Source organism: Cyrtonyx montezumae, unplaced genomic scaffold, assembly GCF_038088225.1.
Source record: "Cyrtonyx montezumae isolate F1298 unplaced genomic scaffold, pur_monq_1.0 scaffold_2, whole genome shotgun sequence".
Lineage (NCBI taxonomy): Eukaryota > Metazoa > Chordata > Aves > Galliformes > Odontophoridae > Cyrtonyx > Cyrtonyx montezumae.
In genome coordinates, this window is record NW_027071936.1 from 1,235,994 (window position 1) to 1,253,306 (window position 17,313).

At 38.3% G+C, this 17,313-nt stretch overlaps 1 protein-coding gene across 1 annotated transcript in view; it reads left to right on the forward strand.

Annotated features, from left to right (window-relative positions):
* SPOCK3 (SPARC (osteonectin), cwcv and kazal like domains proteoglycan 3) overlaps positions 1–14,748 on the forward strand; it is a 95,668-nt gene extending 80,920 nt beyond the window's left edge. Inside the window, exons 7-11 of the mRNA XM_065736211.1 lie at positions 2,608–2,727; positions 7,561–7,782; positions 11,226–11,288; positions 11,861–11,998; positions 12,579–14,748. Coding sequence (XP_065592283.1) covers positions 2,608–2,727; positions 7,561–7,782; positions 11,226–11,288; positions 11,861–11,998; positions 12,579–12,754 — 719 coding nt within the window. The 3' untranslated portion in view covers positions 12,755–14,748. The remainder of the gene's footprint in view (positions 1–2,607; positions 2,728–7,560; positions 7,783–11,225; positions 11,289–11,860; positions 11,999–12,578) is intronic.
* Positions 14,749–17,313: the final 2,565 nt, after the last annotated feature.

A 17,313-nucleotide genomic window follows, 5' to 3' on the forward strand; every position in this document is an offset into this window, starting at 1 on the left:
AATTCACTGCTTTAGTCCTAAAATGTGTTCTGCGTGTGTTTATAGCTCTCGTTAGCACTGGTTTTAATTCTTCAGCAGTTGGCTTGAGTTGAAGGCAGTGAAAGAAAGTATTTTCAGATATTCAAGTTCCAATCAGTAAATTATGTTCAGATGCCCACACAAATTTACTGTATGTGAAAACAAATGGAACAGCTGGTTCCACGTAACATTTAAAGAATACTCATTACAAAGATATTTCTGCACTGAGTACCTTGAAAGTTTTCAGATCCCTTCATGGTTTTGCTTAGATATGTAAGTTGTTTTTAAAATTCAGTCAGTTTTTAATACTTCAGATGACAGGAGACTCCGGTAGTCCCTGAGTTGGTGGCTTCATTTTACCTCATACTAATTCTCTTAGTGGCTGCTAGGATTGACTGTAATAGCAGGAATGCCTTGCATTGACATTAGGCAAAAACAGAAGTACCTCCTGGTAGGTTCCTGAGTGAATCTGTGTGATTTAATATGCATTTTCTGATTGCTGTCTAACCTTCTACAACCTCTGCTGTCTGTCTTTCACCATTAAAGATTGGTTTCCCCAGTCTATCAGGTGAAATAATAGTCTGCATAAATCTGAATTACCTCATCTTGACCTGTTTTAAATCAGCACGTGCCATTGCACACAATGATTTCAGCAGTATGTATCTTTGGAAGTGGATCACCGGGACAGAAAGTCTTCCTCTAGAATGCATTGATGAGAGCTCTTCATCATGTAGCCTAACCTTGAGCAAGCCCATTTCATTGCAGTGTTTCAGTGAACAAAGCATTAGGCCGATCCTCCCTCCTAGAGAGAGCAAAGTTCATTCACGATAATCCTCACGATTAAGTTGGAGTACTGTGACTGTACTGTACTGAGACAGGATGCAAATAAAAACCAAAAGCACTGTAGACGTTTTCAGTAACTGTACCTGATTTGTATTTGATTTCTTTTCCAACTTAAAGATTTTAAATAAGCATTGCTTAGGGTTATTTTGGGCAGCCCAAGTGCTGTGAAAAAGAGTTGCATTTGTGATAAATGTCTTGATGTTCTCAAGACCTACAGAAAGCTACTTCATTGACTCTTCTTTTTGTAAGTCTCTCTCTTTTAACAATGTTCTTGGAAAGCTGAAGAAAACACTGATTTGATTTTGAGTGGGAGTCTTAGAATGGTTCTTATGTAGAACCTTAAGACATAGAAATGGGAACGGCGATTTGAAATGTGACTAAGTGCTTTTAGAAATTAGTAAGAACCTTCAATTTGTCCGTGCCTGTATGGCTGATACTCTTTCCCCCAAAGGGACATGAAAATCTCCAATTACAGAAGTCGCTGCCCTACTCTAAGGATCTGTTTTCTTCAACTACTACACTGTGTTGGATCTGATGGTCTTTTGAGGTCTCTTCCAACCTGGGCTATTCTATTAGTTAGTCTTGGCCTTTAATTTCCCCCAGTTAGCATGATATAAAAATATATATTATTTTTAAAAGATTGTTTTATATTTCTGAAACGCTTTGCTCTTCTTCTGAGATGTTAATTAATGTTTGTTAATAAAAAGCTGTGATAATCAAATACTAAAATGAGATCTTTTGATAAAATCCTTTAAATCCTTAATAAGAGCATGGTATGTCCATGTGAATTATTAATTGTCCATAGCACTGTAGCCCTGCTGCATCTCTCATGGACATTTCTCTTACAGAAGACATCTGCTTTTACTTGACTTATTAGAAGTGTTATAAACTGAAAATTCACTCTGCATTTAAATTGATAATAGGGTAAATGTGATTACCTGCCGTGTTTGAGAGCTGACTCCAGCACTTGAGTAGCTGTGGGGTGTAAAATAATCAGATGACAGTTTATAATCAGCTTGTTTTGCATTGCCTTGATTTCTGACGATGATCAGTTCCTATCATCAGGATACCAGGATCTGCAAAATTAACCACAACAAGATTATAATTTTCTCATTCTTTATTTTGATCAGGAACTATATGGAATAGTTCTGTTGGGATGGACCTACAAAGATCGTGAGGTCAAACTGTCTGCTGCAGGGCTACCCCAGCATTAAAGCGTGTTATTGAGGGCATTGTCCAGTGTCTCGTGGCCACTAACAGGCCAGTCTGCTGCCTACCTCTTGCTGTCTGCTGCGCTGCTCTTGTTGCTTCAGATGGTCTCTTTAGTCTCGTGTGCTTTCTTTGTCATTGCACTTTCTGATCAAAGTGTAGGAAAGCGAGGGGAGTGTTGCTGCATTCTCTCTGTACATCTCCGACATGTACTGCTCATGTATTGCTCACTAACATAGAAATGAACCTCTGTAAGACTGTCCTGGGCCTGTCATGCAGTTATTTGCAGTAATTTACAAATGGTTTTGTCAGCTCCTAGGTGTGTTTCCCATGTCTTTACACGTCAATATTTTTACACACAATAAATAACCATTTTATTTCCCTGAACCCTAGTTGGGTTTTGAAGGCCAAGCTAAGTAATGGAAGTGAGTTTTATGGGGGAAAGCAAACTCTGGAACATATGTGTTGGTACTGTTTTCCATGCTCAGGATTAAAAAACAAAGCAAACAGTTTAACGTTTTGCATTTTGTTTTTCAGTTTGCAGTGACCTGGAATTCAGGGAGGTTGCAAACAGGTTGAGAGACTGGTTTAAGGCACTTCATGAGAGTGGAATTCAGAATAAGAAGACTAGGATTGTTCAAAGGCCTGAAAGAACCAGTAAGAGATTTGTGCTTACATTATTTGATGTTCTCTGTGATGTTGGGGTTTTTTTTGTTGTTTTTTTTCATAGTAAATCCCTTTTACTTGCGTGCTTTAAACAGGCACGTGTACAAAGCTGTAACTTTGTGCTTTTATGAAGTTAGTTTCTCATTTATGAAGCAGAGTGGTGTTGCTTTATACAAACATATGTTGCTCACTTTGAACTTGAAAACTGTTTGGCAGTATTTTTATATATAAGAATAATAACATCTATTTTCAGTAGCAACTAAACGTGCAGTAGTAGTTTTATGGTTGATGTCCTACTGTGGAGGAGAGTCAAATTACGTTTTTTAAGCCTTAAAATTCTACTTTAATATGAAGAGCAAACTTGCTTGCACAGAGCCAAAACATTTCTCCTCAGGCTGCACTGCCAACATGGGGCTGGGGAGGGCACACGGAGCTGCTAAGGGACAAAATCTGCACAGCTGAACCTGACTTGTCAAAGGGATGACCCATTATCATGTGGTGCCATGTTCAGCTGTAAAGGCTGGGGTGAAAAAAGAGGAGGGGGAATGCTGAGAATGATGGCATTTGTCTTCCCAGGAAACTGCTATACGTGACCAGTTCTGATTTTCTGTGTCTGAAGTGGTTGGTTTGTTTTTGAAATCAAGTGGTCACCTAATATTTTAGAAGAAAATATTGGGTCTCCCTCTCCCTGTAGAAACACAAGTAAGAAAGTAATATCCTTTTTGATGCCACTAAGAAATTCTTACACCTGCTCATCAAGAGGTAAGCTCTGGATAAGCTCTAATCAGGTCTTTCCAAAGCTGGTCTCCAAAGTCGTAGTAGGTCCGAAATATCAGGCATCTTAATTCCTAATGATGTCAGGATTAAACAGTCCAGCCCCTATTTTAGGGGTGTGTGACAGCTACGTGTAGAAACAAATCATGCAAAGAACTGACTAATCGTGCATTAGAGACCTTACACTTATTGCACGAGGGAAGGAACTATACATATCAACAGCCACAAAACAGCAAAAAGAAACAGCTACCTGAATGCAGCCTCCCCATTCGTAGTCCTGAGTGTTTAGCAGAACCCTGGACTTGTTCATCACCACTGGGGAGTTAAAAATCTCTCATGGCACCCTTCCCCTCAGGCCTGTTCAGACTTATTTCAGCTCTTGAATAGTTCACATTGATGGTTACATTCACGATTACTTCTTTGTGACAGCTCAAGCTAGGGCTTGAATTAACAAGGTGAAGTACCCACAATGCTGTGTTTGTACCAGCAGTTACAGTTGTTTCTTTTTTAATCTGCATCTTATTAGTTATGCAAGCTGGAATGTTTCTAGTAATTGATAGAATTTTATTTCCAAAATGCCTTTTGTGCTCAAAGGCACTCAGATTGTGTGTCCCTACCAGTATTGTTTCTATAAGTGCTGCGTAGGAATTTAAAGTTTCCCTTTTCCCTTTTGCTGTTTACAATTTAGCTAGATGGCATAAGTAGGATCAGACTGATAATTTACCCTTATTCCACTGTAATACTCTTTCTGATATTCCCTTGGGGATGGGGAGGCAAGTAGCTGAGAAATTAGGTGAGATTTTACTCATCTATTTCAAGATTTAATCTGTTTCTGTATTAATTTTGTGTGATAAAACTCTATGGAATTAATGGATCAAATGTAAAGCGTTAAAAACCAAAACCCATAGTCCCATAAATATTTCTGTTAGCAGACAGTCTATTTCTAATATGTATATATAACTGAAAGAGCAGAGGCCAGATAATAGAGGACATTCTGAGTGCTTGGTAATTACTTTGGTTATTTAGATTCAAATAACTTTGTAAGTAGCAGCAGCAAAAAAGAAAGGAAATTAGGCTCATCTGTAGCTAGCATGGAGAGATATTATTGCACTACAACTGCCAAATACTCTAAAAGCTCAAAGCAAGAGCTGACTAATTTCATATAGAAAATCACAAATAAAATCCACCATTTCAGATACCTGCTTGGAGGTATCTGTGCTCTGTCTCTTTTCCATCCACGTTTTGATGTAAAATGAGTCAGTTATCCCAGGTACATCAGGTGTCTTTGGTACCTTCCCAGTTGTCCTACTTGAATCCTGGCTCTGCTCCCACCTGTGTAATTGCAGTCATTGGGAATATATTACCTTTTAGGCTACAGAGAGCGTGTGCCTAATGCTGTCTCTTGGTGCCAGGTGAGTCTCAGCTAGCTCAGCATGTTTGTGAACAGCAGATGTGACAGAAAGCCTTCTCATCTGCCCTGCTTCCCCTAAACTTAGTCCTTGCTCACGTATGTTCCAGTAACACTACGCTGGGAAGGAAAACTTGTGGCCAGCTTGGTGCAGTGTAGGTCTCAGCTGTGAGATAATGTGAAGTCCTCTGCTAACCTGTATGTGATACACAACCATCAGCAGTGCCAAGAATCACGCCTTCTCCTTCCCTTGGCACATACAAACAACTTCACGTAGCACTCTGTGTGAGCCTAATAACCAAGCAAATAATATTTTGACATTGAAAAGCTGTTTATGATTATTGCGAGTTTTCTCCTGAAAAATGATCAGAAACACAGGATCATTTTTGTTGGTTCCTTTCTATATAATGGCTTAAACATTAGCATCCAAAACATGAGTGAGGTATGTTTCTCAATAATATTTTCCCCAGGATTGTTTTGGCTGGGAAAAGGAGCTTATGCTGGTACTTCACATTTTTCTAAATCAAGTTCTTTAGCAGTATATGCATTAGATGAAATAAAGCTAATCCCTTAATACTTCTTTTGTTCACTTTTACTAGATTTACACAATGTTCAGAAATAGCTACATAAAAGCCCACTTCATTATCATATATGGAAATAGATTTCAAATAAATGCTTAAAACGAGAGAGTTTTTCCACTAATTCAGACATCTGAGCAGCAATTTTGCTCTCCTCAGTATGCTATTCTGGAGCATCAACAGGAATAAATTAATATCCTTTCACTGTGCTAATTCTTCCTCTTTGCTTTCTTCACTTTGCTTTGTGTCACAACTGCAGAAACTGTGTAAGAATGGCATTCCAGTTGGCTCTCACAGTGATAACGTGTGTAGTCTGTGATTCGGAGCAATTTATGCCTTAGTTCTGGGTCACTTAGTGGTAATGCTCCTTCCGTCAAACCACATCAGCAGGTGTTTCACTCTGGGTGTTCTTAAGTGCTTTGCTGACTGTTTTCTGAAGTCTGCCAGCTTTGAGAATGAGAGATGTTTAAATTTCTCAGCGCTGTAGAGGAGGAACATGACTGCAGTACGAAAGCTCTTCTGAGCATCTTAAGTTTTCCCAGTTGCTTGAAGGGTCTTAAGCACTGAACCAAGAGTTTGGCATCAACATAGTAATAATCTTTGAGAGCAGGTGTTATGGACTTGAAACTTGGGTAATGATCTCTGTGTGGTGTAATGACTCTGGAGTAGGTGGGCAGCTTGTTTTCAACTTTTTTTCAGGCTCTGAATTAACCTAAGAAGTTAGATGCACAGAATCTTCTTGGAAAGCTAAAGGGACATCACTACTGGACACTTTATTAAAATATAAATGAGAGAAAATATAGGAGAGAGAAAATTTTGAGGAGTTGGAGCAGAGGAGGAACTGAAATTGCTTGTTAATGGAAAAAAACTCCAGAATATAATCTTTTTTTCCTTAGAAGATTTAATTACATACGTAACGCTTGCTTCTAGTATCCTAGAAGACAGTATCCTTAAGGTGTACTTCAGTGGATTTATTCTTCTGGTGTGGACCACGTGTACGGTGTCCCAGACCTGAAAGTGATACCTCTTTCACTAGATTGATGCTTCACATCCCACATACTGATGTACATTTCTGCATGGTTATTCATCCTTGATTGGAGTGACTGTTGTCTCCCCACCACATTCTAGCTAGCATCTTATTCTGTCTCCTCCTCGTGGTTGCTCTTTTTCTGTAACTGTTCTTACAGTCTGGTGAGCTTGTGAGAATGCCAAAATCAGACAACTTTTAAGAGCACAAAGAACAATTCCTCCCTCACACGGGTACACAAAGGGCAGGATAGGAAATGGTATGTTTCTTATATGGTTGGACGTGATCTGAGAGGCCTGTCAGTGCATGAATTTCCCCTCCCTATGCAAGTCTGCTTGTACTGTACAGCTGGTAGAGTACATGAAATCTGAGATCTGGCTGCAGGAATAATTAATTCAGCCTCTTCCTGATGGCCTTGTTACCAAGGAGAAGTTTAAGGAAGCTGTACAGGAAGATCTTATACTGGAAACAGGCTGCTCTTACAAGTCCCCTTTTGCATGGCCTCCCTGAGATGTACAGTGCATCAGATCAAGCTAGGATGTCATTACTTTCTAGGCACTGCTGAGACAGTATGAGGTTCCTTTTTCATTCAGCTGAATGTATGTTATAGGAAGTAACAGATGTGCTCCAGTAAGTTGCTTGCTGTTTATTCTTTCCTTAGTTTTGCAAACTTTGCAAGCCACTTCAGCTTTGCTTCACTCTCCTGATGTATAGCATCACTAAAATTCCTCCACAAGTATTTTTTTCCAGGAAATCATGCTAGTTGGTTCATTACTGTGCACACTGCACGTGCTATAGGTGCTGTATTTGACAAGAAGGCTGATATTTCTAACGGCTTTGACGTTGATGATGGGATTTATGTTAAGTGGATTAAGTTAGTGGCTTTTTAAATGAAGGAACGGAATACACTGCTTACGTACTGTATCTTTGTACTGCTGGAGCAGTTTCCATGCTTCAGCATGCTGTTGTGGTGGCTGAACTCAGCAACTGCTTTGCCCCTCCTGTTATCTGATTTTTTCTTTCTTTTTGGCTCCTAGGATTTGATACCAGCATTTTGCCCATTTGCAAAGACTCCCTGGGCTGGATGTTTAACAGGCTTGATACGAACTACGACCTGTTGCTGGACCAGTCAGAACTTGGAAGCATTTACCTTGACAAGAATGAGCCATGCACAAGGGCGTTCTTCAATTCCTGTGACACGTACAAGGATAGCTTGATATCTAACAATGAGTGGTGCTACTGCTTTCAGCGACAGCAAGGTAAAAGATGAGAACAACCTGCATGTGTGTAGGACTGATCTTTCTGTTGTGCTCCATCTTTTCTTTTAGCATAGGAAGATTATAACAGTGAACTGCAAGCTCTTCAAAATGCCATACGGCGAATACCTAAAGAAGAAGGGGGGAAAAAAAAGCTACATTGAGAAGTTTGATGGATATTCAAGGATAAAGTACAGAACAGTGGCAGGAGCTTTTACGTAAATACTGTTTTATGTTCCAACTTCCAGTAATTACGCAGAGGAAGCAGACCAAAATAAAGAGCAGAATCACTTACATTAGTTCTTTCCCTATCTACTTTGTCTACATTGCATTTTATTGCTAAACAAGGGCATCTTAATGTTTTACTTTGTAAGCCTATTACAATAACTGAATTAACATAACAGATAAAGCTTTTTTCAGTCATTTGAACCTGAAGCAAGTTGATTTTCTCTGCCTGGAAGAATCTCTTTATCTCTTTTTAATGTCCTGATGTGATTTGTTTAAACCAATAAACACAGCATGTAAGTATTGCTTTTTTGACTATCATGCAACAGTTTTGGTTGAGTCATCACATAAGTTGTATGTTCAAACGAGTAGTGAGGCATTTCAGAGTTTACTCAGTAAATGTTGGCTGAAACTGGGCAGAATTGCCCATTCCATTCTCTTACCAACACGATGGAGATTAGTTATACAGTTATATACAGTGTTCAAATCTCATGTCTTGCTCAGAAAAAGATCGTCCTGTAAAAGCTGTCCCTCTTTGCTGCTTAATTTCTTAATAGGGTGCAGTGCATATTGCATTTTTTCTTGGCCTTATCCCACTGTAAGTACGTTTTAGCATTTCTGCTGTACTTGGAAATCTGTATTTCTGCAGTGCACTGCAATCTTCCCACCTGTTTTACTCCTTCTTGCCCTCTGGTTTCAACTACAATTGGTGCAAGTGCTTCAGAACTTTATTTTCATAGGTCCTTGACGCTAATTTAACGCTTCTGTTCTTGTCTGAATGCTGTTGGCCTTTTAACAGGTTGGTTATTTCTTCTAGTGCTTTATTATTATTACAGTGTTGGTGTTTTTGTTTTTTGCATTGCTGCTTGAAAATAGAGTAGGAGAGTACCCATTTTGACTGGGAATATTAATGCTTGGAACATAAGCATTTCTTTACTACAGGCCTCTGTGCGGGTCTATTAGTCCAGCATTTATCTTGGGTGTCTTTTTCCTACAGGCTCTTCTCCCTGTCAGAAATAAAATACTACTTTGTGGCCTTAAAACTAGTTTATCTTGCAGAATGGTGATAAATATTGTGATCTTTATTTGTTGCATCAATGTCGGGAGACTGCAGGGTATTAAATATGATTATAGGTGGTTCTAGAGAAAGATATAATGTGGACTATATAAATGAGGCCCCCAGAAAGCTTTCTGGAAGTGCAGTATTGACCACTTCAAATCTCCATACCTCAGTTGTCCTTGAGCAGTCATGTACACTTGACTGCAAGGACAGGCAAGACGCAACGTAGCAACTTTAGTGTCAAAAACGAGGGGCTCTGCACCATGTTATCCACTTGATACATGGAAAATCTCGGTTTTGTAATTGATAAAGATGTCCTGAGAAGCACAGCTTAAATGTGTGTCTTGAAGACCTAGCCTCTACTAAGTATTTTGGGTGAGTAACTTTCTCATACTGCCTTGTTTCCTTTTGATTGGTGGTATTTTTTTTTATTCATTGTACCACTGAAGTTCTGTAGCTGTTTTTGTAGTGTTAACTACAAAAAAACCCAACCCTTACCCAAAAAACCCCAAACTGAAGAGTTTTTGTAGGCATAGCCCATCATTTTTATGTTTGCCTGTTAGTGACCATAAATGCAACTCCACATTACTCACGTAGGATTTTTTTTTCCATAGAACACAATAGATTCCTGTTAGAATAGTTCCCATCTTCTTTCTTAGATCCTTCTAGTCTGTGGGACTTCTTTGTGTGAGTGACTGTAATTATTTGATTATAGAATAATAGATAAAAGGTCATTATAATAGTATCAAAGGCCTACTGGTATATCCAGGCAATGCCAGCCATGAGACTCTACTCTGACCATAAATTTTGATCCACAGTTACTCTATACATAATCACTAGTGTTTGAGCATTCTCACTAAGAAGTTATCTTCGGGTATTATATTTTTGTCCTGCACCCTTTTGTGTATCCCAGCTGCATCCCAAATTCTTTGTGCATTGTCTGTGTGGTGAGAATTCTTGTTTTCCCATGGTGGTTTTCAGGAAAGGTTGCTTTGGACTTCAACCACTCTAGTATTTGGGTTTTTTTTCCTTTTTTCCTTGCATAGTGACCTGTTTGTCATTACAGGGTGTCCTCTGCTAGTGTATCTAAAGCTAAGCCAGTCTTACTGATTTTGAAAGTAACTTAGTCCTTATTTTCTGTGTGCATGGACAGAAGTAGTTTGGTGAGGAAGCCTTGAGTAAATGACATCACTGAGATGTATTGCAGATAAGCAGGGAGTCTTACCATGGAAAATGAACTTAATAGCATGTGAGATCTTAGTGGAGATGGTATCAGAATACGGGCTGGGAGCACTTTAAGTTAAAGACACATGTGAGTAAACCCACTAACATTACTACTGATTCAGAATGAGAAATACTTTTGTGCTAGTGGTGTAACACAGTATGCAATATCAGAGTTCAAAGGTCAGCACTTTGCTGGTTTAGCTTCGCTCATTTATTCAGCAGCGATGGATATGTATTTGTTTCTTATTTCCTTCCCGTTCATGGGATGTACTCCCTGACTGTACAGAGTAGAAAATTAAATGATTCAGAACTGTAGCTCTGAACCATGGAAAACTTATTACCTCTTCCGCCTCACAGAAATCTGAAGTGTGGCCACAGTTTTAAATTAGATTGCTAAACAGGGAACTTTGTACCCACGGGATTCTGCCTTTAATTGTTGCAGCAGAACACCAATCTTGCAAATTGCAGTGAAGAAAATTCTTATTTAGTTAATGTCATAAGTGAAGTACAAAACTGGAACATGACTTTCAATCAGAGACAAAAGGGTAAGAATTAAGAGCCATCCTGTTTCTAAACCAATGCTTTTGGCAAGCTTCGCAGTCACACTGATTTCTCTGGAGTGATGAAGTGGGGTCTGATAGAGCTACTGCTTCATTACAACGTTGTTTGATGCTCGGTACTAGTGACCAGGTGCTCACTTAGGGATGGGTTAACTGGTGGTTGCTTTCTGTACAAAATCACGTTCATTTTCCTAATTCCAGGGCTGTGGCAAGCTGGATTAATGCTTTTCTTTCAGAGTTTAGAACGTGACTACTAATGCAGGATCTGTATGTTTTCAAGATCAGCAGTTAGAGAATGTAGCGAACTATGAAAACAGTCATATGCTTTCCTTCCTGGAGACAGCGTAACATGTTCAACGTTTTTCTTGTCATTTTAGACCCACCTTGCCAGACAGAACTCAGCAATATTCAGAAGCAGCAAGGAGGAAAGAAGCTCCTAGGTGAGCATAGATCACTTTTATGAAGTTTTTATTGCTTACATGAATAATCCTAGTGAAACAGCAACATAAAATCAATATTCATCCAACAAAGAGAGACTACTGTAAATTTTAGTAACGAGACTCAGGAAGTTTTTGAAAGCTATTAGTTTTATTACCACTCCTACCAAAAGATATAATGTCTGTTCTGTTATCCCAATAGAAAGTATGTTCATACTGTTATAGAGAGTCTGAGGTGCTCCTAAATTAGTGTCTCTGCTGATCCTGTACTTTTAATCTTATTTAAGTAGTTGAAATCTTTGTTGTTAATCAGTTTATACTGTATTAAGATCACTAAGATGGGCGATCTTTGTTTTACCCTTATCCTCAGTGTGCAAGCTGCAGTAAAAGGCTGGTATGCACTGTTTTATATCAGTCAGTACTGCTTAACTGAATGGGATAGTTGAAAGTGAGCTGGTCAGCGGAGAATCTGGAATGAGGAAATAGCAAGAGGTAGTTATTTTCTGCTGTAATCATTGCTTTGATCAAGGGGCATTTATTTATTAATGTCCATCTTCAATATCTCTATCTTCCAGGGCAGTACGTCCCTTTGTGTGATGAGGATGGGTATTACAAACCAAGTCAGTGCCATGGAAGCGTCGGGCAGTGTTGGTGCGTTGACAGATACGGCAATGAGGTAACGGGATCCAGAACAAACGGCGCAGCAGAATGTGGTGAGTTCAGAAACTTCTAGGGACTTTGTTAAGAGATGTTATGTGCTTTGATTGCCAACCACGCTACATTTCCTCACAGAGAGCAGGCATGGGATGCAACTACGTGGATTTTGATGTGATTTTTGGTTTTTGTTACTTAGGGAAACCTAGGGAAAATGAGTTACGCGCCCCAGAATGCTTGGTGACATCTCCTTGGGCAGTCAGCACACTAGATTTTTCACTTTGTTGGAAGGAATTCCCAAAAGTTTTTAGCACGTTACTTCTTCTCTTTTCTCCCCTAAAATGCCCTGTAACTTCCAGGATTTCCCATGTCACCTTTGTTTGGCATCCCAGACATCCCAAATGGCGATTAAGAAAAATAAAGCCTCGCTTTTCTCCTTTTTCCTTCCTTTACAGAAGAGCATAGCCTAAAATAACTAGTCCATTAAACACATACCAGTGTCAAAGCAACTGATGTACATGTCTGAATATTTTATATCTCTTTTGAATGCATCTGAATATTGCACTATAGATATGGTACATCTTATTCTAAGAACAGATGATGTCGTTTGTCTCCTGTATAACTGTTGTGCCTTTTTAGCTATTGATTTAGAGACATCAGGTGATTTTGCTTCTGGTGATATCCATGACTGGACAGATGACGAAGATGATGATGATGAAATAATGAACGATGAAGATGAAATGGATGATGATGATGATGAAGATGAAGGAGATGATGATGTGGATGATGACGATGATCATGATGGATATATTTGATGATATGAGGAGGGTCAATGAATTGTACCTTTCCAAAATTCACAGTATGACATTTCATAAAATCCCTTTGCTCTTCAGGATCAAAAGGATTCTAACAAATGTGTATATTTTGTATGATTATTTCAAACATTGCAGCTGGAGTCATAGACTTTTTTTGTTTAAATAAGAATAATTATATTATGTGCTTTTGAGTTTTTAAATGCCTTTGCGCTGAAGAAAACACATTGGAAGTGTAGCCTGAAGAAGAAAATGTTACGTGCTACTGAACAGATAAATGTGGAAAATACATTATAAAACCAGACCGTTTAAAACTCTTGTGCAAAGTTATTTGCCCTTACCTGGAGCTGTACATGTCCTCTTCAGGACACCTACTGTATCTCTGCTTTAGTTCTGTCAGGCACAGCAGGCTTTGCAAGTTGCCCATTTAAGAACACAAAAACAGTAGAGGAGAAAAACGTTGGTGCAGAAGTAGCATCTTTCCAGCCTTTAATTAACCAAAGGTAAGGAGAACAATTTACAGGAGGGAAAAGTGAAGCCAAGTCCTCATTTGTGTTTGCATTTGGAGTTACGTTTTGCAATAGGAAATGGCTAGGTTCTTGAAAGGACTTTTCAAAAGCAGTCTCGTGGACGAGCACTAATTCTCTAAGTGCAACAAAGCATTTTCTTGACCTACCTTTTTTGTTTTGTTTGTTTTTGTCACGTCAGGGTTGTCTAGGCTTTATGGTCATTTGCTGGAACATTACTTTGCCCTTTGTTGTTTTTCTGTATTTCTCTCTAATCAGATTTCCGTAAAATACTTGGGGAAGAATTTGTGTAAAACTGTGTTACCTTTATACATGACTGCATTTCAGAGTACTGATGGTTGCCCCAACACAGTTTTTAAGAAGTACATAATTACACCTTTTACTTTCTTAATTCAGGAAATAGTTTTGCATCTCTATCTTAATTCCTGTTGTTTTCTGTTCCTCGTGCAGAAACTTAGCGGAAGTATTGTAAAGGTGCCTTGCAAAATAGAGATAGAGAGATTTTAGCATGCATACCAGTATAGGTTGTTAGGCAATAGCTAAGCACACCCAATTACCAAATTAATGCCAGTATAGGTACTGCTGCTGGAATGAAGAAAATGGATTATTTTTTTTTTCCTATTGTTATGTAACTACCACGTGGATTAGGTCATAATTATTGTGTAGAGTAGCATTTAAGATTTGACTGTAGAGAAAATTTCTTTAATCACTGTATTTATGTTAGCATGTTAATTAATTGTGTAGACATTTTGGGACTCCACCATCTTCGCATCACATCTATTGCTTTCGGCCCACAATAAAGTTGACTTGACCTGTATAATGTGATACTACAGGTTGTATGATTTCAAAACTGGATTACTGGTTTCCCATCAGTAATGAAAAGGAAAATCAGTTTATTATTTGAATTAATTTTTACACATGAAATACTAAATTTAATGTTTATCCAATGTGATATTGAAAAGTATATTGCATTTTCTTTTCTACTGTTCCTGTATAGTTTGCAAAATAAAGACTCTTGTAACCAACTTTTTTGCCAGCATAGCCCATCATTTTGACTTTTTGCATAGTTTGAAATTTTGAAACGGAAAATTCACGTTTCAGGTACGTTTCATCTACAAAAACATGTATTTATTTATATTAAAAGCATTTTTTATTATTTTATTTCCAGTAAATAATTTTGGATAGAGGCAAAACCCATAAGGAACTTCTATTTTTCTGTATTTTTTCTGAATTTTCTATAGATTTGCTATATACTTTTGTGACATTGTGTTCATTATATAGTAAAGAGAGACATACTTTTGTTTAAACTCCATCGTAATTTGTGGGGCATAGTTGTATTATTTTCTTAAATAAAAGTAGCTAAGGGTTTGCCAGTCCCAATACAGATGGGATTTTATCAGAGTACAAGTTTCTTATGGATGAAATTAACTGATATATAAATTGATTTTAAATAAAGAAGCTAAAGATCAATTGTTGTCATTATTGGCTGATGTAGTAAATCCTGTTATGTCTGTTGCTGGTGGTGGTGGTGGTGGTTTTTTTCCTGATATGACAGATCTCCATTAGATGCAAAGGAAAAATCATTTCTTGAAATCCTGTGATTCGGGGAACTGAAGTATGAAAAGAAGAAAAGAAAATTCATAATTTATTCAGCTAATGAAATTACAGTACGAGGTCTGGACGTGAGCTGTCGCAGAGGAGAGGATGAATGAAGGCAGTTTGTTCTTTGAGAGAAATTCTGCATTGAAATGGACGAAGAGGAGATCAGCTTGGATTTTAGTCCTTGAGTGTCACAGCTACCTGTTGTAAAAGCTGTTAGGAGTGCAACTTGGTCACTACGTGTGCTGAAGGACGGTGGAGATTCGGGGTAATTCTTAAGAATTCTTGAGGTCCAAAAATAAAGCATTAGCAACAGATATCTGAGTTGCTTCTCATCCATGTGGAAAAACTACTTGAGCCTTTCTTTAGAAGCATCCTTCCTTTTGGGGAAAAAAAGAAGGTAAGTGAGTTTATGAGTGAATGTTGTGATGTTGCATTTGCTTTCATGAATTGTAACCTCCCATACTGCATCACGGAAGAACTGCATGAAATCAAGAGCAGGTATAACACATGAAGGCAAAGGGTGAAAATACTGAAGCTTCAGATGAACATGCCATTCAAAAGCTGCTTCTTTCTATCATATCCAAGCAGTATATCCCTCCAAGTACAGTCAGGCAGAAACGGGGAGCTTGGTTTTAAAACTTCGTAAATGATTTTTATAGGATCGTTGCCATTTTGTTCTGTTTTTTTTCCTAATTGTGCACATTTTTATGTACTTACAAATACATATGCATACATTAATGTGCAGATTTTTTGGACGGTGATTAATCCTTGAGCTTTTCTAACAATGTGTGAAAAATGTTATTCCTGTATTCGTTCAAAAGGAATACTGAGTTCAGTTAAATTATGGCATAATCTCTCGAGAATATTATTTTTTCAGGTCAAGCTTAGTTTAGAAGCAAGGGAATTACTGTCATTAATTCACCTGTATGAAACTAGATTACCGTGCAAGACTGAGAAGATGAACTGTAATGATAGTAGGAAATTTTTTACAAGAGCTGGGTTGCTTTTGTAATTATTAAAGAATCGAGTGTCGTGGTAGAATAATGAAATTAGAAAGTTATTTCACATTTCATAGGAAATATTAAAAATATTTGTATCTGCAGGGTTTCTACGCTGTAATAATACAATTTTTTCTTATTATTACTAAATGCTGTTGAAAATTGGATTCAGAGCTGTGGTGGCACAACGTTACTTGAAATACAGTAATCATTTTCACTGTTCTACAGTGTAGGTGCAGTTTGCCAACTTGTTAGTTCAGCTACTGAACTGGCAGTAGAAACAGGTGACTATTTGAGACTAAGGACCCAGAGCAAGAAGAGGGAGCATTCTTGCTTAACACTAATGTTGAAACCTCACCTTGAAATTTTTGTTGTGTTCCAGATGCGAATTGAACCTACATCCTGAAGAGAAGAGGACTACGCACCGTCTGTCTGGCACCTCAAAGGTGAGTTTTACCAACGAAATGTGTGTTGCCTACTTTAAAAAAGAATCTTGTTGCCTTATTAGCTATTTAAAGCAGTTTTACATCTCTTCACCAGTTTCCCATATGACCCCCTAGAAAATTGTGATCAAAACTTCAGAGAGCGGTATCCACAAAGTTGTCACGTTTTAATTACCTGCCTGAAAGTAGGGCACGTTAATTATTTTTCCCCAGATAGCTGAAAAGCCAATAGCACGTCCTGCTACTGTACCATTCATCAGGCAAATACGATTTTAAAAGATCTGGCTATACCCATCAAGACACTGAGGGTGTGCAGTATAGGTCTCTTTATTAGCAGGAGATACCTCTTCTTAGGAGTACTCTCAAACTCCTTTCCTGTTTCGTTGTTTACCTCACCCGCTTATATAAGGACAGGTTTGGGGGAAATTGCATTGCCTACTGGTCTTAATCCATGTGAAGCAGAGAGTTCTTGATCTCTTTCATGGCTCTGTGGCACTCAAGATGAGTTTCCAGGTGCCTGATGGGGCTGAAGGGCCAAGCTACAATTTATCCAGTTTTAAGTAGTATTGAAGTAGTGCTGAACAGAATATTTTACTGCTTTTGTTCCCAAGCTAGCAAACAGAATCTGGCAGTAAAGCAGTAGCTATAGTAAGAGTACAGTTTTGCAGCCATAGTGCTGGTTTTTTTTTTCCTTATTGGTGTGGTTATTTGAAAGCACACTGATTAAGAATCAGTTTCCTTGAAGTACTACGCAAAACTTGGTGCTCGCTCGGTTTTACACTTAACTTTGTATTCCTTAGTGCTCCCAGCAGATGAGAGGGGTGGTATTTTGCAAGGATACATCCTAACAGCTTCTTCACTTTTAAAATGTTCTTGGCCCACCTGTTAGAAAAAGGGGGGAAAAAGATTGCATCAAAGGGGAGAAAAACCAAGGCAGAAATCTGAAAAATCAAAGATAACAGTAATTATTGGGCTTCTCCTTTGCCTTATCA